This window comes from Hypanus sabinus, chromosome 16 (assembly GCF_030144855.1).
Source record: "Hypanus sabinus isolate sHypSab1 chromosome 16, sHypSab1.hap1, whole genome shotgun sequence".
Classification (NCBI taxonomy): domain Eukaryota; kingdom Metazoa; phylum Chordata; class Chondrichthyes; order Myliobatiformes; family Dasyatidae; genus Hypanus; species Hypanus sabinus.
The window spans coordinates 46,799,625-46,824,099 of record NC_082721.1 but is presented as its reverse complement, the minus strand read 5'-3'; the positions used below and the strand labels follow the sequence as shown (position 1 = coordinate 46,824,099).

Genomic DNA, 24,475 nt, shown 5'->3' with positions numbered 1-24,475 from the left:
ATAGGTTCAACTTCCTTATTTCTTACTGCTCAAGATCAACCAATGAAAACCTAGACCCCCTCTTTCAACAGTTCGAAGCACCAAACAAGGAAGAGAATCCTTCAACTATAATTCTCAACTCTAAAGTGTGGCACCAACCCAAGAGCCCAAGAGCAACATGGGGCAGACCCAGGTAACGGTCCTCCCAGATGTATCTTTGTTTCTGAACCTGTTCATTCAGAAGTATTCATCTGGGAACACACTTCAAACCTGGCTGAGCATCCAGGCTGGCTCACACCCTAGAGTCCATCAAGAGATGTTACTGGTGGCCAGGCATGATTAAAGGTGTCCAGGAATATGTCTTAGTGTGTGATGTCTGGGCACAAAATAAAGAACTTCACGGTCTGCTTCAGCCTCTCCTCATTGCTACTCACACTTGGTCCCACATTTCTGTGAACTTTATCACTGGTTTTCCAGCATCTTGGGTAATAGAGTATTCATGGTGGCTGTAGACTGATTCCCTGAGGTCTGCCACTTTGTACTACTTCCCAAACCACCAACAACCTTCGGAGATCACCAAGCTCATGTTACAGCATGAGTTCAGGATTCACATTTTCCCCCAGGACATCGTTTCTGATCATGGCCACCAGCTTGCCTCTAGATTTTGGAAGGCCTTTTGTGAGCTCCATGGGTCCTCTGCCAGTCTGTTGTATAAGTTCCAACCACTGAACAACTGGCAAATGGAGAGGGTCAACCAGGACCTACAGAGAACACTCTGATGTCTATCCTCAGAGAACCTACCACCTGGAGTGACGTTGATCTGTGTAGAGCTTGTGCACAACACACTTCAGCATTCATCTTTCAGGATGTCCCCTTGTGGCTGCCAATTTGGATACCATCCTCTGCTGTTCCCTGAACAAGAAGCAATGGTGGGGTCTCCATCAGCAGACCAACTGGTCCTGAGATGTCACCAGAAATGGATTAAGGCAAGAGAGATGTTGTTGGCCTATTTGCAGCAACAAGACCAGGCCAACTGCTGGAGAAGATAGGGACCAGCATGTCTTTTTGGTAACCGAGTCTGGTACTCAACTAGAGATCTTCCCACCGGGGTTGAATCCAGAAGACTGGCCCCTTGTTACATTGGTCCATCCAAAATCCTGTGATGCATCAGCCCCCAAGCACAATGCGGATTCACCCCACATTCCACCTATTCCACCTCAAGCCCCTTGGCTCCAGTTCCCAAACCTCCTCCGCCTCCCAAAATGGTCGAGGGATAGCCTGCCTACATAGTCCAGCAACTTCTGTAACCCACTTTGTTCAAGATTTTAAAAAGTACCTCGAGGACTGGGAGGGATATGGCCCAGCAGAAAGAAGGTGGATTCCTTCAGAAGTCATCCTGGACCTTATCTTGATAGAGGACTTTCACCAAAACCATCCTTAATGCCCTGAGCCATCAGAAGCTGAGCATAAGAGGGAGGTTCTGTCACAGTCCTGACTGGACTGCAGCAGGCATCCAAGTTTCGGCACTCCAATTCCCTGGCGTATGAAGAGCTGCAGCTGTCCCTTTAAGACTCAGGTGGCCAATTATTACCAGCCACATTCCTTCTCGACAAGTCTGTACTTAAAGGCCTCGCGCTGAGCATTCAGTGCTCAATTGTTGGAATTCTATTTTTAGTGCTATAATTTGTGATTTTTGCCTTTGGATATCACTTGTGTTGCCTTCTTTATTTCTAGTCCAAGTTAATTTTAGACCTTACTCTGCACTTGGGTTCATTACTATCTGCAGTTCACTCGATGCACCAACCCTATGTTGTATAGGTTTTGAGGAGTAGGTCCAGTGGATGTTAATTTAGGGCAGTGTTAATGATGGAAGAGTAAACTGGGAAGGGGAGTTTAAAATGGGGAGGCATATCTTATGAGGGTGCAACATGGTGATGGTGTTAATCAGGAGGGTGTAAATTAGTGGGGTCTAGATTACAGGACTGTAAATTAGTGGATTGTAAACTGGGGAGGAATAATTTTTGGGAGGTATAAAGTGGTGATGGCAAGAATGAGAACAATGTAGAAGTGTGAAGTGCAGAGTGTGTTAGCTGTGGTGGTATATTGGGGATTGTAAATAGTGTGAGATTATGATATGAGACGGTACAAATTCAGAAGATCTCCAGTGCAGAGATGTAACCTGGGGAGTTGAATTTTGGATAACAGTGAAGTGGGAGGAATACAAATCAGGGAGGGCTATATTGGGGTGGTGTCAATTGGGGAAGTGTACCTTGATGTGTGTATGTTGAGAGGATGTAAATTGACTGTCAGTCCTTTAGTGTTTTTTATCCAGGTGCTTTTGAAAGTGAGAGTTCCCTTAATGACATAGAGTCATACAGTGCAGAAACACACAAAATGCTGGAGGGACTCAGGCAGCATCCATGGAAAAGAGTACATTCAATGTTTCGGGCTGACGCCTTTTGGCAGGACTGGAGGACCCTTCTACAACTCATCCATGTGTTGCCCCAGCAAGCTAGACTCATCTGTTTGCATTTGGCCCAAAGTCCTCTAAACTTCTTCCATCCATGCCCTTATCCAGAGGGCATTTAAATGTTACCAATATGCTCACCTCAAATACTATTTCTGGCAGCTCATTCAGTTGCCCCTGAAGTTCTTTGTCTCTGATCTTAAACATATTGCTTCCTGTTTTTAGCATCCCATCCCTGGGAAAAGAGAGTGTGCTTTCACCTTTATGTGCCCCACATCCCCCAATGATCTTGTATATCCCAGATTCCAGGGAAAAATGTGTGTGAAAATCCTGAGATATAGTAAATCTAAAAGAATGACAGAATGCGAAGTGATGTTCAGTCAATGATCTGTGAACTTACATCCCAACAGTAAAGAGACTCTTGTAAAAGTGCTGCCTGTCTCTGGGCTGTGGCAGCTGTACTGTCCTTCCTTGGATGGATCAGCATTGAAGATGGTGAGATCCTTTCCTGTTAGTCTCATGTCTGGAGTCTCCATGATTTGCGAGTCATTCAACCTCCATTCTGTGAATCCACTGGACGAGGCGTTACAACTCAGAGTGATGTTCCTCCCAATCTCCCCATAACGTGTGACAACACCTTAGATACAACCAGAAATCACCAGCTTGAATGGAGATCAGTAGAAAATCAAAAAAGAAAACTTGCAAAGGCTGGAAGGCTAAAATGACAGCAGGAAAGGATGCAAACACTTAGTAAGTCAAGCTGCATCTGTAGGAAGAGAAACATAGGTAACGTTTCAGGTTGAAGATCTGGAATAATCATGCTCCATGATGGTTGCATTTTCTGTGCCATAGGAAAGTGAGGGGACTTTCAGCATTAGTATGTGTAGGCCAGGTGGTTGCAGAGCACTTTCCTTTCTCATTGATTGGACAATAGGCTGGTCAGACATGTCCTGGTTCTCTTTACCATCTCTGTGCTGTGGGTTGGTTGGGCTTCTCACTGACTGGACATTTTTCACCTAGACGTAGATGATTAGATGGCCAAGTTCTTGGTCTGAGTCTCAGTCAGCGAGAAACCCAAACGAGTCATAATGCGGAGAGCCAAGAACGCCTGATCAATGTGCTCTACAGATTGGCACAACTTCCTTTCTGTCGAGTCTTTGTGAAAGGGGGGGGGGGGTGACCTGACCACCTTGCTGAGGCTGAACGTTCTACTCAGTTCTCTATAGCCCAGAAAGAATGCAAACTACAAGAACTTGGCTGTCTATGTTAGAGTCATTAAATAGGTTGGGAGACACTCACCAGGCAGGATGTGTTGCCACTCAGTTGTACAACTGGTAGTTAGCAGCACCACCACAGCACCAAAGATGACCAATAGCTCCATGTTCAGTTTGAAGACCTGTGTGCAGGCAAAAGATCCCAGCATTGGGATTGGTGTTGGTTTATTATCATCACAGATACAAGACAGAGCGCGAAGCTCTCATTCACCGTCCCCCATTCCCAATACGTCCTTATCAACTTTTTCTTTACCTACCCATCACCTCTCTCTGGTGTTCCTCTCCCTTTTCTTTCTTCCATGGCTTTCTATTCTCTCCTATCAGATTCCCTCTTCTCTAACCCTATACCTTTTTCACTAATCAACTTCCCAGCTCTTTACTTCACCCCTCCCCACTCCTGGTTTCACCCCTCACCTTGTGGCTCTTCCTCCCCTCCCCCCACCTTTTTACTGTGACTCCTCATTTTCTTATCCAGTCCTGTTGAAGGGAAAACTGTACTCTTTTCCTCAGATGCTGCCTGGCCTGCTGAGTTCCTCCAGCATTTTGTGTGTGTAGCTTGTCTTGCATAATGTGGCAACTGGATCAGATCAAAAACAAATTAATAGGCTAAAGCTTTTCAAATCTGTTTATTCACAAATGTAGGGGGACCAGGTGACACTGAGTGCTCATGCCCAAATTCAAAGATACTACCGGTTCAGCATGTCTGCAGCTGGATGGCATAGGGAGGCAGAAACAAGAGACAGTTCAGACTGTCTAGGTAGCAAGGTGTGTCAGGATTGGACAAGAACTATGTCACCCAGATGTGAAATCACTAGTATAAAGGATGGAATGGCAGCAGCAAAACCAGTGCAGAAGGACTGGTGGAAGGTGGCTCTATTGCTGCGAGACAGCAGGGTACTGCAACTTCTTACTCCTGCATTTGAAGAACTGGTTCTAATGGCCTAGAACTGGAAGATTTATGCCACAGCTTAATATGTAACCTTTAATTTTAACTTCTGTGTCAATTATAATTAATGAGAAATTATTAACCTTGTTCTGTTTAAATCAATGTTGACTCTGATGGTTGGAAGTTTTGTGTTTCAGAAGATTCTACCTTCTGTACCAGCTGCATGATGAATAGACCCTTCGTCGATGGATGGTTATCGTATTTCCACATGGGCTCCTACTACCTCCCTGTGTATAGTACAGCCACAACAACCTGCAGCACACCTCACCATACACTCCCATGTACATTATTGCTGTTGTTCTAGATCCAATCTCTGTTCTACTTTCATCTCACTTTTTCCTCTTCCCTCTTTTCCCTTTCCTAAATTCAAATGCTCCCACAAATTCTGCATCCAGGCTGCTCATTGCCAGCCTTCCTCTGCTGTGCCTCATTATTTGCTTTCATTTCCAGAATAATTCCGTAAAAGGACCTTGCTACTTAATAGCACTTTTTCCAAGTCCACATTGGAACAAGCTCTCCTCTGCACCTTCAGAGATAGATTGGCCTGCTGAGTGGTATGCCAACAACAACCTTGCACTCAACGTCAGCAAGACCAAGGAATAGACCAGAAAGGGGAAGTTAAGCCTGTCAAGCCAAACTTGAGTTTCTAGAATGTATTTGGACCTAGAGGCAAAAGAAAATAAAACTTACAAGTAAGAGCAAGAAGTTACTGATAGACCAGATGGAACCTACTGCCTGAGGGCTGCTTCTGCCCGGAACACTTGGGTAGACCCAGCAGTGTCACAGCGGCAGTCCAGGATCAGCGCTGGAGTCTGCGGTAAGATGCCGAACTTTAAATAACTTGAGACTATTTCATGGAAAGGAGCACTGCTGTCACTGCGTTTGGGTTAACTCCGCCATGGGGATCATCGCGTGCAGGCACTTCTTGAAAATGCTGTGAGGCTTAAGAAGAGCTCGCGAACCTTCGAGAGAGTTTGCCCGGTTTGAAACCATAATGGTCGGAGGCCATAACGGTCCATTAGAGAAACGGAGGTGCAGGTCCGAATTTGTCTACAAAGTCCGAGAGGCAGCCAGCTTTTCACCTAAACCTTAACCTTAACCTTATGACTAGACTTACGACTTATGACTAATGACTCAGAACTATTAAACTGCTGCACTTGAAAAAAAAAGGAAAAAGAAAGGAAAGTTGTTTGGTCATTGAGTGAAATCCAGTTAAAAACCTTTGGGTAGGGGCATTCATCTCTTTCAAGTAGGGAAGCTGCACGTTAAAAAAAAGAACAAGAACTCTGACTTGACAGTGAAAAACTGGTTGACAGTGAAAATACTGCTTGACAGTGGAAAAAAAGACTGTTTGACCGGGAAACTGGAGGGCCAGGAAACAGAAATCTGAGAGCTTTGAGCTGGAACAGCAGGAGCAATAACCTGGAATTCTCAAAAAGGAAAAAAATCAAGTTAAGATAAAACAACATCAAAGCATCATTAAAAAGTTGTACTTACCCTCTCACCTGTGAACAACCTGCAGAGGAAATCAAACATGGCTGATCAAGCTATCGACAGTTGAGCAACTCAAGGTAGCGCGAACGACAGCAAAAAGATTATTTTCTCATCTGGCCAACAGTATTACCAGGACCTATGAAGACATGTCTGAAGAGGAGCTCAGAGTCAGTTTCAATATCCTCCAAAAGAAGCTGAGGAAGTCATGGAAGCCAATGATGATGTGGAGGCCGGACTCACTGCAGAACGGGAAGCGGAGCTGAACACAGAGGAAGTAGCTGTGTTAACTGAACAGCAAAATGCCGACTTGGCAAAGACAGCAAATGAGTGTGATTTGAAACTAAAGGAGGTCAGAAGGCTAATCCAGGAGACTCTTTAGACCAACTTTGGAAATGTTGAATTGGTCATAGCACAAGCAGCGGAGGATGAATGTGAAAACATCACTGCTGTACAACCTGATGGCCACCAGGAGGCATATGACTTCATGCTTAACCACCTGCAAGAACTGGTAAAGACAATGAAGGAGGTGCATGGTCGGTGGAAACGATGGATCCTGCCATGGGTTCAGAAGACCTTCAGAGTCACCTAAAGGGGCTCGAACTCCACATCCCCAAGTTGGTTTCCAAGAAGACCCGCTTCATGCAGGCCAGGAGAAAGGAGGAAGCTGAAAGACTAACACTAACGGTGTTGGGCTTTTCCTCCAATTTTTCCACGCCAGCCATCAGATTGAAACCGATGCCCTTCCCAAGTTTACTGGCAGCATACACGATTTTCACAGGTGGAGAAAGGACTGGGACGCACTCCAGAGGCAGGGAGAGCCGACTGGTTCAAGACAGATGAAAAAGGTCCAACGACTGGAAAGTCTTGACGACAAAATCAGAAGAGACCTTCGCCTCACTACTTATAACACTGCAGATGATTCCATGTTCTAGAAAACCGCCATGGAAATCAAACGTGCATTGCTATTGAAATAGTGGAAGAGTTACAGAAAATGCCAGCTGTCAGAAATCATCAGCCACGGAAAATAGTGGAATTAATTCAAATTGTGGAGAAGGCACTTCAAGACTTGAGTGACCTTGGAGACACGGGTGCTATCAAAAATGCACTGGTGACAGGATCAATTGAAAGTAAACTTCCAGGAACTCTCAAAAAGGAATGGCTGGCCTATGTCACTGACAGGAGAAATGCTGTGGTACCAGATAATCAGTTTGACAGACTCTTGAGATTCCTCAAAGAGCAAGAGAGCATATATGAATAGCTCGAACAACTGAGGGATGAATAGCCAAGTGGAAGAGAAACCAGGGCTGAGCCATACATGCCTGAACCAAGTCTATCAAGTCAGGTGACGACCAAGAAGGGTGTGTCATCTGCGGTGATGGAAAGCACAAAAGGATGCTCTACTTTTGCAAATGGTTTCAAGCACTGACGTTACCAGAGAAAAAGGCTGCAGTAAGAAAGTTGGGGGCATGCAAGAGGTGTCTCGAGGTTCATGATGACAGTTCACACTGCAAAGCTGCCTATCTGTGTACAAACCAAGACTGCAGGGAGGAGCATACTCCTGAGCATCATTACTACCTGTGCCCCAATACTGAAATAACGAAAAGCAGCGCAGGTCAGAAAAAGAGCAGATTCGGTCCAGAGGAAGATAAAGGTAGGAAGAAGTATAGAGAGGAGCAAGAGGAGTTCTTCAGCAAACTTTCACCAGAACTGGCCAAACAATGTCAGGATGTATTTTCAAACACTGCATCCAGAGCCTTCAGCACTGTGAAAGATAAGCCGGGCCTTCTGGTAGAAAATGGATTGCAAGAGCTGCCAGTGATTATGATGCTTCTCAAGGTCACAGCTAATGCTGGACAAAAAATCAGGATGTTAATTGACTTGGCTTCAGACACCAATTATACAACCCACAAGGCTGCAAGCAGACTGAACCTCAGAAGTGAGGAAATCACTCTTGTCGTCCATGGAGTTGGGGAGGGATGAAGGTTCAGGTGGAGACAAAACAGTACCTTCTAAAAATCAGAGTAAACACTCCCGGGACACTCTCAAATCACACCAACTGGTTTGTTATGGACTAAGCAGCACTGCAAATGTCCACAAATATGTGACACCGAAGCAGCTGCAGAAATTCTTCCCAGACATACCACTTAATGAACTCATGAGACCCAGAGAAATAGATTTACTCATAAGCCATAGAGAAGGTCAGCTACCGCCTCAGAGAATCAGAGCTGTTGGAGACCTCATGCTTTGGGACGGACCACTGGGGAAGACGGTCGGAGGAGCACATCCTGATCTCTTTGAGGAGCTGGCTGTGACGACCCACATGTCCAAGACACATTTTGCAAGGTCAATGAGAACAGCTGCTGTCCAGTACGAGGAGCTCACCAGCAGTGTCCCAGAGCAACTTCCACCAAACAGACAGGATGGCATCAAGCTCCAGGAGTCAGGTACTTCAACCACCAATCGGGACTTCCTGGAGTGGTGGAAGTGGGATAGTATTGGTGCAGCATGCGAGCCAAAATGCAGGGGTTGCCACTGCGGAAACTGCCAGCCCGACGGCAAAGGAATGACTCGTGCTGAAGAGAGGGAACTTGAAGTTGTAAGAAGAAGCCTCACCGATGTCACAGGTGACCGCCACAGCAAGGAACCACATTGGCATGCCAGATATCCTTGGTTAGATGATCCAACTTCCTTGCCAAAGAACAATCAAGACTACATTTCTCAGGACGGAAAAGCAACTAGCCAAAGAACCTGAGTGGAAAGCTGCCTACACTGCTCAAATGCATGACATGGTCAATCGAAGGGCTGCAATGAGATTGTCCAAAGACACGGTCATCAACTGGAACGGGCCAGTCTGGTATGTGAGTCACCTTGTTGCTCCGAACCCGCACTCTGTCACAACCCCAGTGAGACTCATGTGGAACAACAGCCAAAAGTTCAGAGGTGTGAGCTTGAATGGTTAAAATCTGGTTAAAAACCTTCAGGTAGGCGCATTCATCTCTTCCAAGTGGGGAAGCTGCACGTTAAAAAAAAAGAACAAGAACTCTGACTTGACAATACCGGACTCATTGAGAGGTCAGCAATGGAAAAGGTGGGTAGCTTCAAGTTTCTGGATATCATCATCACAGAGGATCTCCCCTGTGCCTAACACAGGAAGGAGCCAAGTCAGAGGCTATACTGCATGAAGAGTTTGAGGAGCTTTGGAGAGTCATCAAAGACTCTTACTAATTTCTACAGATGTACAGTGGAAAGCATTCTGACTGGTTGCATCACTGCCTAGTCTGGAGGCCCAATACACACGATTGAAAGAGGCTGAAGAGGGTAGTGAACTCAGTCATCTCCATCATGGACCCAACTCTCTCCACCATTGAGGACATCTTCGAAAGGTAACGCCTCAAACAAGGCGTCATCTATCATTACAGGCCCTCACTATTTGGGATATGCCCTCTTCACATTACTAGCATCAGGGAGGAGGTACAGGAACTTGAAGACCCACACTCAATGCTTTAGGAACAACTTCTTCACTTCCACCATCAGATTTCTGAAAGGTCCATGAATCCATGAATGCTACCTTGCTCTTCCACTTTTGCATTGTTTATTAATTCATAACTTGGCAATATATTTTTATATCTTGCACTGTATTAGTGCTACAAGACATCAAACTTCATGACACATGAACCTGATTATAATCTAGAGTCCCAACTGTGTGGCTTCTGGCTCAACATTGATGATATTTCTAGAGTCAATAGTTTGCCAAATCTGAAGCTCACAAAGACTTTTACACCATTTCCCCATGTATGCCCTCTCTTCCATTTTGCTCCTTTTACTAGTCTTCTTATTCCCACCTCTGACATCTCAAGTTCAAGTGTCTTTAACCATTCATTAACCATACAATTTAGCTCAGGCACTTTCACAGCCATCTGATTCTGCTCTCCCTCACCAGAACAACTATATTCAAAGATAATGCTGGTGTACAAAGATAACGCCTGCAGTCATTTTTCCACCAGTCCCACCAACCCTCTCCCCACCTCCTTCACACCAAACACCAGTGAAAACACGAGGAACTCACAGACTTACTTGACACAATTATTGAGACTCCTGTTCCTTGAGCCACTGGCCTTAAAATTCTAATTGCATTCTGGCCAGCCTCCTCCAAGTCTTTTTCACCCATTGCACTTACTCCTTCTGAAATACACTGGTTCTCTCTCCACCTTCATCTTTGTGTTCCAGACCCAACATGGATCTCACCCCCCCCCCCACTGTTTCCACACCCTCTTCCAGTCTCTCTATAACCTTCAAGGTCTGTGCACCCCTGCAAACATGGCCTCTTAGGCATCCCCAGGTTTAATCACTCCACCTCAGTTGCCTTGGCTTAAAATGCTGCCATTCTACAGCTTAACTCCTCTATTGATCCACCACTCTCTCTTCATCTAATGGTACTCCTTAAAATCTAACCCTTTGCCCAAACCTTTGAACCTTTCCTCTGATATCTCTTTTAGTTGCTCAGTATGAAATAAGGACATTTATTTTGGTATTGTAGGTTGTTGTGGGTTCTGATAATGTTAGTGGAAGTGAAATGGTTTCAGTGAAGCTTCTTGTGAACATAAGCCAAGAGTATAAGCCATCCTGGACTTGACACTGGTGTTAGGGTCTGGTCCAAAGCCCACCTTCTGGGTCTTGCTCCGGTCCGCAGGCTCCGGACTCCGGTCCTTGCAGCCAGACCTCCTGTCACCCGGAGCCATTGGATCATCCTGGCTTAAGGAGGTACACCTGTAGAGGGTAGGTGTTTATAAGGAGCTCAGGGACTGAGCCTAGTTGGGGGGTTGTTCTGCTCCAAAGCTGGTTTAACCCATGCTGTACCTGGTTTGCTGGCTCTGAATCCCGCTCTGTACCTGGTCCGCCGGCTCTGGATCCTGCTCTGCCCTGGTTGCCGCCCTGCTCTGTATCTGTTCTGTCCAGGTTCATCTTGTTTTCCTGCTTCTCTGGTGTGCACTGGTCCCGCTGTTCCACCATATTCGCCTTGCCCGTGCTGTCTCCTTGCTTCTCCCTATTTACTGGTGTATCTCGGTTGTCCTGCTGCTCACCCTGGACCCAGCTCCCTTCTGGTCCCTTGCCCCCATTGGGTAAGCCAGGCCATTGCTGTTACCCCTCAAGTGGTACTGTCCCTTCCTACCCTTCACCTCTGATGGGTTGTGCCCTGCACCCACCCAGGTGTCCGCGCCTTTCCCAGGCTTCCCTTTTTCCGCCTGGGAGACGGCCCTGCCCGGGATCCATGCGGCCCGCCCTGAGGACTCCTACCCTTTCCTCCCCTCGTTTCCCATGGATTGTGCCCCGCACCTGCCCAGTTGTCTGTGCCTTGCCCAGGCTTCTGTGCTTCTACCTGGGAGGCGGCCCTGCCCAGGAGTTATGCGCCCACCCCAGGGGGCTCTCTTGCCTCGCCTGAACTCTGGGATCCTCCTGCCTCGCCTGAACTCTGGGATCCAGCCCCACCTGCATTACCCCTTGCATGCCATGGCATCCCCATCCTGTCCTACCCCTAGTACTTCAGTGCCTGCATCCTGCATTTGGGTCCAATCCTGTCCCCGTCTCTGACAACTGGTGCCTGACGTTGAACAGGGAGTCTCACAGTTATTTTTGTGCTCACCTGCTGAAACGCCTCTAAAGAGTGGACAAGCTTCATTTCCTCATGTTGGCACTGAAAGGCCAAATTAAATTTCAGTTTCAGTTTCCTGGTAGTCACACTAAGAGCCATCAGACTGTGGTAATCTAGGACACTGTTCCTTTCTGATTGATATTATTTGTAGAACTTACTTTCTACTATATGAGGTGCAGATAATGCACTATATTTACACATCAAAATTGCATTGCAACAGGTGTTCACTAGCTATTAATTTCATTTTCATGAGTGCAGAGATTCCATCATAGACCCCATTACACTGTTCAACAATTATATAGAAATACACTGAATATCATGACTATTTGTCCTGATTAACCCAAGCATTCTGGAGTCTAAAAAGTAAATGAAGAGAACACAATGTACACATTTTGACCACAACTGGAACCTCATAGATTCCTTACCAACTCACATTACCATATTGCATTAACTACAGAACTCTCCTGACATGTACAAAATATAACTTGTCTTCATCAAAACTTTCCAACATCATTTACTGAGGAAAGTTACATTAAGTGATAAAATCAGCGTTTTACTTAGTCTTGGTATATGTTTCATCTCCTCAACATCCAATTCTTTTTTGTTGCAAATCTAATTGCAAAATCAAATATCAAAACCAAGTTACTTACTCCTTCAGGGAAGGTGTTGTTGTAAGGAAGGTTTGCTGCAATACTCTCTGCGCTACAGTGGGCTAATTGGAAACTACTGACAATTCCTGAATAATTCTCAAGGTTTTATTTCCTTATTTAGATTGTGACTAACACAAATATTTACTTCAAGACTTCCTGGAAGTCTGCTGTGATTGCCTGAAAGTTTCACACACTGAAGGATATTTTGACATCAGTTTGACATCAGGCGGCGCTAAGTAGTTATGGCACCCAATAGCAACTCCTTTGCTTGCATCTTCGACACCAGTTCTATTTCCATCTTTAATATCTCTATCTTTCCCTTTCAGGGTTCTTCTGAAGACCCTGACCTGGAGTTACACGCTGACTACGGTTCTTTGCAAGAATGTGACCCCCTCTCGCGGTTCCAAAGTCGGCTGCTATTTGGCAAGCCAAAGTCTCAGCACAGATTCAGAAGCCTGGGATCTCGAGGAACTGGAAATGGGCGGATCAAAGGTCAGTGTCGCCACAGCAGACCCGCGTGCCATTGGGGAGTTGGAACATCTGCAGTGCGCCTGGCAACTCGGGATCTTTGTGATCTTCAGGCACAGAGGTCAGGAAAAGCGATGTTACAGACTTTTAACATTGTAAAATAGCGAGTTGTTTGTTATGTCTCTCCACTCGTTGGAAAATGGAGTCACCTCTTTCTCCCTTATTAGGCAGAGAGAGAACCTGCAATATGTCGAATATTGGGTGAGATGCGAAGTCCTTGGGGTAACTGCAAGTCTGTGTCTTTGCTGTTGCTTTGCTCACGTTTGAGTGCTGGTAGTGGGTGTGCTTTATTTTTGCCGGTGGGGGAAGGGGGATTGTTGCTCGTTGCTGGGGGGGGGGAGCTTTGGGGTTTTAACATTTAACTGTCATTCATTCTTGGGGTACTCCTCTGTTTTCGTGGATGGTTGCAAAGAAAAAGCATTTCAGGATGTTTACTGTATACATTTCTCTGACATTAAATTTATCTTTGAACTTGGTCAATTTTTGAAAATGGTCAAGAGCATGCTGAATATCACACAGATGTTGAAATTATGCCAACACTGTTACCAAAAGGATAACTATTAAGAGTGCAGCATTTCACACCAAGGACTAAGAGCTGGTCAGTTAAAATTGCATATGCTATTACTGTACTGAAAATTGATAATATAACCGTATCATGTAAAGTACAAGCCTACAAATAAGGGGTTCCAAAGCCTGGAATATACTTTGGTTGACTACAATAGATTATTTTTAATGAAATAATTCTAAAAGGGAATTAAAAATGGAGCGGTCATGCACAACTCTTGAGGGGATGGTAAGACAGATAACATTGATGGTGAAGAAGTTGACAAGATCCTTCACTTTATATAATTTTGTTGGATAATTTCAATCGCTCATAGAAAGCAGGAATCAAGATGTGTAATTAAAACATATCCTTTGCTGACAGTATATAAACATCTTACGTCAGCAGAGGGCCAGGATATTCCCCATTCACAAACTGAAAATTCCATGAGACAGCTAGCTATGGAGGTCAACACCAGAAGTCAAGCCCTAAAGATCTTTGATGTAGTTCCACAAGAAATTAATTGACATTGTATACAAAGTTAAGATGAGTGCTGTTATGTATTTGTAGGGTAATGCACTGGGTGGAAGCATATGCATTGTTCACAACCACCAACATTGAGTTGGGGCTCCCTTTAAGAGGCTGGTCTGATTGATGACATAATGATCTGAAGTTCTTTACTGAACTTTATGTTCTGTGTTAGGTGGACAATAAAGATGTTATGGTTTTCCTCAAATTTAAAATTTAAAACCAAATTAGTGACCTCAGTGCTCTTGGACAATCCCAGAGTTATTGAACATGTGGGCCAATGCATCAATCTGAAACTACTGGAGTTTTGGGAGCAAAATGCCATCGCTTGTTTTGTGCAAGCCCAGGCCCAATTTGCACTGTGAGGAATCTCCATGGATGGCAGCAGAATTAGTGTGCAATAGTATCACTCAGTAGTTCTACTGCAAATATTAGTGCGCAGTAGTATTGCTCGGCAGTTCTGCTGATTAAGAGAAAGGTAAATTTAGGTAGAGGGATAGGAAAATGGGGGAATGGATTAATTGGTGTGATTAGCTTATGATCAATAGGTACCTTATGTTACTGAGCAGTCAGAAAGAAACTCTACCCGGCAACAGGTGATGCATTAGGCATTGTTCTCTAAATGTGCTAAGCATAACTAAATATGGGTATGGTATGGTTGAAGGGGCATCTCAAGGCATAACTAAATATGGGACAGAATGTTCGAGAGAAGGGGGAAGTGTAAGGGGGGCTGCCAATATCAGGAAGTTAAGCTGTATCTAGGCTGGCCTTGGCAGAAATGATTATAACTAACCAATAATGATTTTACATCTAATTGTATATTAACATGTGATCGAAACTATTCAAAAATTGTCTTAACTCACATAATTATAAGATTTCCTGTGATTAATATTATAAATTGAGTAGAATTGTAAGTCCGGGTGGAAAAAGCCCAGACTATCTCCTTGATCAGACTGTGATTTCCCCATAGTTTGCTATGAATAAAAAGTGAAGTTTGACAAAGTATCGCTTGCTTTATGGTTTTATTGAATTCATGGTACCTTGCGTTATTGCATCGTGTCGATCTGTCCTTGACAATTTGGCGAGCCAGCCAGGAGTCCAAGACGAGGTCTTCTAGATGGTGTCAGTGATCGCTCAGTGGCAGTAACCTGAGATGGATTGAGCCCACAAGGTATGATTTGCCTTGATCTCTCTCTCATTAATCGTCCACCTTCACAACCCCTTCATCTGGGGGGTAAATCTCTGATGGACTCCTTCCAAAACCTGAGTTGAGGATTGCCCAAGTACCACAGGTCAGTAGGTATCAGGGTAACAGAGGACCCAACAAGGTATTGTGAGTATTAAAGTTTATGAGATATTGGGCAACAGAGGACCTGATGAGATATTGTGAGTATTTAAGGTTGTGAGGTATTGTGCAAATTAAAGTCTGTACATGCTGAAGAATTGGGCAGCAGATCACTAACAGTGATTTATTACATTTTTCTTTGGGTAAATTGACTAGCACAGGACAGAACAGAAGTTTGGCCAAAACACAGGGGAAGTGGCTCTCTCCTGCAGTCTATCTGGATGTTGTCAATATTTTTTGGGGTACGCTTATAATAATTTGCCTGTCTCAGTGTCCTGCCTTAGACCAGTTGTTAAGAGGGGAAATGCCCCACGTGAAAGTCAGGATTTTGAAGTGGATGCAGAGGGAGACATGGCACAAGATTAACGGGGAATAAGGGTTGTAGGTTATATAGTGGTAAAGCTGCACTCTGAAGTAACAGCATCCAGCCTTAGACTGATTGTTAAGAGGAGAAATCCCCCACACAAAGGTCAGGACCCTAAAGTGGATGTGAGAAAAGGAGGTGGCTGACCCACTTGGTTAAGAAGCATGGGGCAAACATTAGACAAGTCCGGGAATAACACGCCATTACTTAAACTATGTAAAGATGACCCTGAAAGAGAAATTGATTACTGAAGGTTATTGGCATGCCTAAATAATAAATTGGGTAGAGAGATTTGGCCCTTGGGCGGGACCTGGGATTTAGATAAATGTTTAAAGGCAGAGGAAGCAATTTGAAAATGTAATGCTGGACAAATATGGAAGATTTTAATATCCAATTGGAGAAAAATGGCCCAAGAATTAAATAATAGATCTAAGCAAAATAGTTGGGAACATAATGCACATCGAAGAGGGATTAGTGTATGTGATAATGAAGGAAGTGTCATGGTCCGGTCCATGAAATCCGCATTCTGGTTCACAGACTGGTCCATGTTCCTTATTCCAGGTTTCCCCAGTTTCCGTTGATTCTAGTTTAGGCTGGCTGCATAAATAGCTTCAGGATTCAGCCTCTGACTGCTGGATTGTTCCCGTCCAAACCCCCTGTCTGTATCCCTTCCCTTCACCTTCCTTCTGGAGACTCGCCTCGCCTCACCTGGAGCCTTGCCTTCACCGCTGTCTAGTTCAACCACTGGATCAAGATAAGAAAAGTAAAGGGCAGACACCGGCGCCACTGCATCAACCCTAGAGACTTCTTGTATTATCCAGCATAGCTTTTCTCTGTCCAATTACGCTATAACACTCAGTGGCTTGATAGGAAAGGAAAAATCCTACCCCTCACCATTACGCTGCTGCTAACTTAAAGGGTTTGACAGCAGGTGCTAGTGCGCAGTAGTATCACTCGGTATTTTTCCAGCAGGTATTAGTGCGCAGTAGTATCACTCGGTAGTTTTACAGCAGGTATTAGAGCGCAGTAGTATCACTGGGTCATTTTACAGCAGGTATTAGTGCGCAGTAGTATCACTCGGTCATTTTACAGCAGGTATTAGTGCGCAGTAGTATCACTCGGTCATTTTACAGCAGGTATTAGTGCGCAGTAGTATCACTCAGTAGTTTTACAGCAGGTATTAGTGCGCAGTAGTATCACTCAGTAGTTTTACAGCAGGTATTAGTGTGCAGTAGGATCACTCAGTAGTTTTACAGCAGGTATTAGTGTGCAGTAGGATCACTCGGTAGTTTTACAGCAGGTATTAGTGTGCAGTAGGATCACTCGGTAGTTTTACAGCAAGTATTAGTGCGCAGTAGTATCACTCGGTAGTTTTACAGCAGGTATTAGTGCACAGTATTATCACTCGGTAGTTTTACAGCAGGTATTAGTGCGCAGTATTATCACTCGGTAGTTTTACAGCAGGTATTAGTGCGCAGTATTATCTCTCAGTAGTTTTACAGCAGGTATTAGTGTGCACTAGGATCACTCAGTAGTTTTACAACAGGTATTAGTGTGCAGTATTATCACTCGGTAGTTTTACAGCAGGTATTAGTGCGCAGTATTATCACTCAGTAGTTTTACAGCAGGTATTAGTGTGCAGTAGGATCACTCAGTAGTTTTACAGCAGGTATTAGTGTGCAGTAGGATCACTCGGTAGTTTTACAACAAGTATTAGTGCGCAGTAGTATCACTCGGTAGTTTTACAGCAGGTATTAGTGCACAGTATTATCACTCGGTAGTTTTACAGCAGGAATTAGTGCGCAGTATTATCTCTCGGTAGTTTTACAGCAGGTATTAGTGCGCAGTATTATCTCTCGGTAGTTTTACAGCAGGTATTAGTGCGCAGTATTATCACTCGGTAGTTTTACAGCAGGTATTAGTGCGCAGTAATATCACTCGGTCGTTTTACAGCAGGTATTAGTGCGCAGTAGTATCAATCGGTAGTTTTCCAGCAGGTATTAGTGCGCAGTATTATCACTCGGTAGTTTTACAGCAGGTATTAGTGCGCAGTATTATCACTCGGTAGTTTTACAGCAGGTATTAGTGCGCAGTATTATCACTCGGTAGTTTTACAGCAGGTATTAGTGTGCAGTAGGATCACTCGGTAGTTTTACAGCAAGTATTAGTGCGCAGTATTATCACTCGGTAGTTTTACAGCAGGTATTAGTGCGCAGTATTATCACTTGGTAGTTTTACAGCAGGTATTAGTGCGCAGTAGTATCACTCGATAGTTTTACAGCAGGTATTAGTGTGCAGTATTATCACTAGGTAGTTTTACAACAGGTATTAGTGCGCAGTATTATCACTCGGTAGTTTTACAGCAGGTATTAGTGCGCAGTATTATCACTCGGTAGTTTTACAGCAGGTATTACTGCGCAGTAGTATCACTCGGTAGTTATCCAGCAGGTATTAGTGCGCAGTATTATCACTCGGTAGTTTTACAGCAGGTATTAGTGCGCAGTATTATCACTCGGTAGTTTTACAGCAGGTATTAGTGTGCAGTATTATCACTCGGTAGTTTTACAGCAGGTATTAGTGTGCAGTAGTATCACTCGGTAGTTTTACAGCAGGTATTAGTGTGCAGTAGGATCACTCGGTAGTTTTACAGCAGGTATTAGTGTGCAGTAGGATCACTCGGTAGTTTTACAGCAAGTATTAGTGCGCAGTATTATCACTCGGTAGTTTTACAGCAGGTATTAGTGCGCAGTATTATCTCACGGTAGTTTTACAGCAGGTATTAGAGGGCAGTATTATCACTCGGTAGTTTTACAACAGGTATTAGTGCGCAATATTATCACTCCGTAGTTTTACAGCAGGTATTAGTGCGCAGTAGTATCACTCGGTAGTTTTCAAGCAGGTATTAGTGCGCAGTATTATCACTCGGTAGTTTTCCAGCAGGTATTAGTGCGAAGTAGTATCACTCGGTAGTTTTACAGCAGGTATTAGTGTGCAGTAGGATCACTCGGTAGTTTTACAGCAGGTATTACTGCGCAGTAGTATCACTCGGTAGTTTTACAGCAGGTATTAGTGCCCAGTATTATCACTCGGTAGTTTTACAGCAGGTATTAGAGGGCAGTATTATCACTCGGTAGTTTTACAGCAGGTGTTAGTGCAAAGTAGGATCACGGTCGTTTTACAGCAGGTATTAGTGTGCAGTATTATCACTCGGTAGTTTTCCAGCAGGTATTAGTGCACAGTATTATCACTCGGTAGTTTTACAGCAGGTATTAGTGCGCAATATTATCACTCGGTAGTTTTACAGCAGGTATTACTGCGCAGTAGTATCACTCGGTAGTTTTACAGCAGGTATTAGTGCGCAGTAGTATCACTCGGTTGTTTTACAGCAGGTATTAGTGCGCAGTAGTATCACTCGGTAGTTTTACAGCAGGTATTAGGGCAGTATTATCACTCGGTAGTTTTACAGCAGGTATTAGTGCGCAGTATTATCACTCGGTAGTTTTCCAGCAGGTATTAGTGCGCAGTAGTATCACTCGGTAGTTTTACAGCAGGTATTAGTGCGCAGTAGTATCACTCGGTAGTTTTACAGCAGGTATTAGTGTGCAGTAGTATCACTCGGTAGTTTTCCAGCAGGTATTAGTGCGCAGTAGTATCACTCGGTAGTTTTACAGCAGGTATTAGTGTGCAGTATTATCACTAGGTAGTTTTACAACAGGTATTAGTGCGCAGTATTATCACTCGGTAGTTTTACAGCAGGTATTAGTGCGCAGTATTATCACTCGGTAGTTTTCCAGCAGGTATTAGTGCGCAGTAGTATCACTCGGTAGTTTTACAGCAGGTATTAGTGCGCAGTAGTAGCACTGGGTAGTTTTACAGCAGGTATTAGTGCGCAGTATTATCACTCGGTAGTTTTACAGCAGGTATTAGTGCGCAGTATTATCACTCGGTAGTTTTCCAGCAGGTATTAGTGCGCAGTAGTATCACTCGGTAGTTTTACAGCAGGTATTAGTGCGCAGTAGTATCACTCGGTAGTTTTACAGCAGGTATTAGTGTGCAGTAGTATCACTCGGTAGTTTTCCAGCAGGTAGTAGTGCGCAGTAGTATCACTCGGTAGTTTTCCAGCAGGTATTAGTGCGCAGTATTATCACTCGGTCGTTTTACAGCAGGTATTAGTGCGCAGTAGTATCACTCAGTAGTTTTACAGCAGGTATTAGTGTGCAGTAGTATCACTCGGTAGTTTTCCAGCAGGTATTAGTGTGCAGTATTATCACTCGGTAGTTTTACAGCAGGTATTAGTGCGCAGTATTATCTCTCGGTAGTTTTACAGCAGGTATTAGAGGGCAGTATTATCACTCGGTAGTTTTACAACAGGTATAAGTGCGCAATATTATCACTCCGTAGTTTTACAGCAGGTATTAGTGCGCAGTAGTATCACTCGGTAGTTTTACAGCAGGTATTAGTGCGCAGTATTATCACTCAGTAGTTTTACAGCAGGTATTAGTGCGCAGTAGTATCACTCGGTAGTTTTCCAGCAGGTATTAGTGCACAGTATTATCACTCGGTAGTTTTACAGCAGGTATTAGTGCGCAATATTATCACTCGGTAGTTTTACAGCAGGTATTACTGCGCAGTAGTATCACTCGGTAGTTTTACAGCAGGTATTAGTGCGCAGTAGTATCACTCGGTTGTTTTACAGCAGGTATTAGTGCGCAGTAGTATCACTCGGTAGTTTTACAGCAGGTATTAGGGCAGTATTATCACTCGGTAGTTTTACAGCAGGTATTAGTGCGCAGTATTATCACTCGGTAGTTTTCCAGCAGGTATTAGTGCGCAGTAGTATCACTCGGTAGTTTTACAGCAGGTATTAGTGCGCAGTAGTATCACTCGGTAGTTTTACAGCAGGTATTAGTGTGCAGTAGTATCACTCGGTAGTTTTGCAGCAGGTATTAGTGCGCAGTAGTATCACTCGGTAGTTTTACAGCAGGTATTAGTGTGCAGTATTATCACTAGGTAGTTTTACAACAGGTATTAGTGCGCAGTATTATCACTCGGTAGTTTTACAGCAGGTATTAGTGCGCAGTATTATCACTCGGTAGTTTTCCAGCAGGTATTAGTGCGCAGTAGTATCACTCGGTAGTTTTACAGCAGGTATTAGTGCGCAGTAGTAGCACTGGGTAGTTTTACAGCAGGTATTAGTGCGCAGTATTATCACTCGGTAGTTTTACAGCAGGTATTAGTGCGCAGTATTATCACTCGGTAGTTTTCCAGCAGGTATTAGTGCGCAGTAGTATCACTCGGTAGTTTTACAGCAGGTATTAGTGCGCAGTAGTATCACTCGGTAGTTTTACAGCAGGTATTAGTGTGCAGTAGTATCACTCGGTAGTTTTCCAGCAGGTAGTAGTGCGCAGTAGTATCACTCGGTAGTTTTCCAGCAGGTATTAGTGCGCAGTATTATCACTCGGTCGTTTTACAGCAGGTATTAGTGCGCAGTAGTATCACTCAGTAGTTTTACAGCAGGTATTAGTGTGCAGTAGTATCACTCGGTAGTTTTCCAGCAGGTATTAGTGTGCAGTATTATCACTCGGTAGTTTTACAGCAGGTATTAGTGCGCAGTATTATCTCTCGGTAGTTTTACAGCAGGTATTAGAGGGCAGTATTATCACTCGGTAGTTTTACAACAGGTATAAGTGCGCAATATTATCACTCCGTAGTTTTACAGCAGGTATTAGTGCGCAGTAGTATCACTCAGTAGTTTTCAAGCAGGTATTAGTGCGTAGTATTATCACTCGGTAGTTTTCCAGCAGGTATTAGTGCGAAGTAGTATCACTCGGTAGTTTTACAGCAGGTATTACTGCGCAGTAGTATCACTCGGTAGTTTTACAGCAGGTATTAGTGCACAGTATTATCACTCGGTAGTTTTACAGCAGGTATTAGTGCGCAGTATTATCACTCGGTAGTTTTACAGCAGGTATTAGTGCGCAGTATTATCTCTCGGTAGTTTTACAGCAGGTATTAGAGGGCAGTATTATCACTCGGTAGTTTTACAGCAGGTGTTAGTGCAAAGTAGGATCACTCGGTAGTTTTACAGCAGGTATTAGTGCGCAGTATTATCACTCGGTAGTTTTACAGCAGATATTAGTGCGCAGTAGTATCACTCGGTAGTTTTACAGCAGGTATTAGTGTGCAGTATTATCACTAGGTAGTTTTACAACAGGTATTAGTGCGCAGTATTATCACTCGGTAGTTTTACAGCAGGTATTAGTGCGCAGTATTATCACTCGGTAGTTTTACAGCAGGTATTACTGCGCAGTGGTATCACTCGGTAGTTATCCAGCAGGTATTAGTGCACAGTATTATCACTCGGTAGTTTTACAGCAGGTATTAGTGCGCAGTATTATCACTCGGTAGTTTTACAGCAGGTATTAGAGCGCAGTAGTATCACTCGGTAGTTTTACAGCAGGTATTAGTGCGCAGTAGTATCACTTGGTAGTTTTACTGCAGGTATTAGTGCGCAGTATTATCACTCGGTAGTTTTACAGCAGGTATTAGTGCGCAGTATTATCACTCGGTAGTTTTCCAGCAGGTATTAGTGTGCAGTAGTATCACTCGGTAGTTTTACAGCAGGTATTAGTGCGCAGTAGTATCACTCGGTACTTTTACAGCAGGTATTAGTGTGCAGTATTATCACTCGGTAGTTTTACAGCAGGTATTAGTGCGCAGTAGTATCACTGGGTAGTTTTACAGCAGGTATTAGTGCGCAGTAGTATCACTCGGTAGTTTTACAGCAGGTATTAGTGCGCAGTAGTATCACCCGGTAGTTTTACAGCAGGTATTAGTGTGCAGTATTATCACACGGTAGTTTTACAGCAGGTATTAGAGGGCAGTATTATCACTCGGTCGTTTTACAGCAGGTATTAGTGCGCAGTAGTATCACTCGGTAGTTTTACAGCAGGTATTAGTGCGCAGTATTATCACTCGGTCGTTTTACAGCAGGTATTAGTGCGCAGTAGTATCACTCGGTAGTTTTACAACAGGTATTAGTGCGCAGTATTATCACTTAGTAGTTTTCCTGCAGGTATTAGTGCACAGTAGTATCACTCGGTAGTTTTACAGCAGGTATTAGTGCGCAGTATTATCACTCGGTAGTTTTACAGCAGGTATTAGAGGGCAGTATTATCACTCGGTAGTTTTACAGCAGGTGTTAGTGCAAAGTAGGATCACTCAGTAGTTTTACAGCAGGTATTAGTGCGCAGTATTATCACTCGGTAGTTTTACAGCAGGTATTAGTGCGCAGTAGTATCACTCGGTAGTTTTACAGCAGGTATTAGTGTGCAGTAGGATCACTCGGTATTTTTACAGCAGGTATTAGTGCGCAGTAGTATCACTCGGTAGTTTTACAGCAGGTATTAGTGCGCAGTATTATCACTCGGTAGTTTTACAGCAGGTATTACTGCGCAGTAGTATCACTCAGTAGTTATCCAGCAGGTATTAGTGCGCAGTATTATCACTCGGTAGTTTTACAGCAGGTATTAGTGCGCAGTAGTATCACTTGGTAGTTTTACAGCAGGTATTACTGCGCAGTAGTATCACTCGGTAGTTATCCAGCAGGTATTAGTGCGCAGTATTATCACTCGGTACTTTTACAGCAGGTATTAGTGCGCAGTATTATCACTCGGTAGTTTTCCAGCAGGTATTAGTGCGCAGTAGTATCACTCGGTAGTTTTACAGCAGGTATTAGTGCACAGTAGTATCACTTGGTAGTTTTACAGCAGGTATTAGTGCGCAGTATTATCACTCGGTAGTTTTACAGCAGGTATTAGTGCGCAGTATTATCACTCGGTAGTTTTCCAGCAGGTATTAGTGCGCAGTAGTATCACTCGGTAGTTTTACAGCAGGTATTAGTGCGCAGTAGTATCACTTGGTAGTTTTACAGCAGGTATTACTGCGCAGTAGTATCACTCGGTAGTTATCCAGCAGGTATTAGTGCGCAGTATTATCACTCGGTAGTTTTACAGCAGGTATTAGTGCGCAGTATTATCACTCGGTAGTTTTCCAGCAGGTATTAGTGCGCAGTAGTATCACTCGGTAGTTTTACAGCAGGTATTAGTGCGCAGTAGTATCACTCGGTAGTTTTCCAGCAGGTATTAGTGCGCAGTAGTATCACTCGGTAGTTTTACAGCAGGTATTAGTGCGCAGTAGTATCACTCGGTAGTTTTACAGCAGGTATTAGTGTGCAGTATTATCACTCGGTAGTTTTACAGCAGGTATTAGTGCGCAGTAGTATCACTTGGTAGTTTTACAGCAGGTATTAGTGCGCAGTAGTATCACTCGGTAGTTTTACAGCAGGTATTAGTGCGCAGTAGTATCACTCGGTAGTTTTACAGCAGGTATTAGTGTGCAGTAGTATCACTCGGTAGTTATCCAGCAGGTATTAGTGCGCAGTATTATCACTCGGTAGTTTTACAGCAGGTATTAGCGTGCAGTATTATCTCTCGGTAGTTTTACAGCAGGTATTAGAGGGCAGTATTATCACTCGGTAGTTTTACAGCAGTTGTTAGTGCAAAGTAGGATCACGGTCGTTTTACAGCAGGTATTAGTGTGCAGTATTATCACTCGGTAGTTTTACAGCAGGTATTAGTGCACAGTATTATCAGTCGGTAGTTTTACAGCAGGTATTAGTGCGCAATATTATCACTCGGTAGTTTTACA

At 44.0% G+C, this 24,475-nt stretch overlaps 1 protein-coding gene across 1 annotated transcript in view; it reads right to left on the bottom strand.

Moving 5' to 3' along the window:
• Positions 1-11,820, bottom strand: part of LOC132405840 (interleukin-27 subunit beta-like) — a 31,866-nt gene extending 20,046 nt beyond the window's left edge. Inside the window, exons 1-3 of the mRNA XM_059990830.1 lie at positions 11,802-11,820; positions 3,746-3,842; positions 2,847-3,083 (exon numbers count right to left, since the gene is read on the bottom strand). Coding sequence (XP_059846813.1) covers positions 2,847-3,083; positions 3,746-3,827 — 319 coding nt within the window. The 5' untranslated portion in view covers positions 3,828-3,842; positions 11,802-11,820. The remainder of the gene's footprint in view (positions 1-2,846; positions 3,084-3,745; positions 3,843-11,801) is intronic.
• Between the last annotated feature and the right edge of the window lie 12,655 nt (positions 11,821-24,475).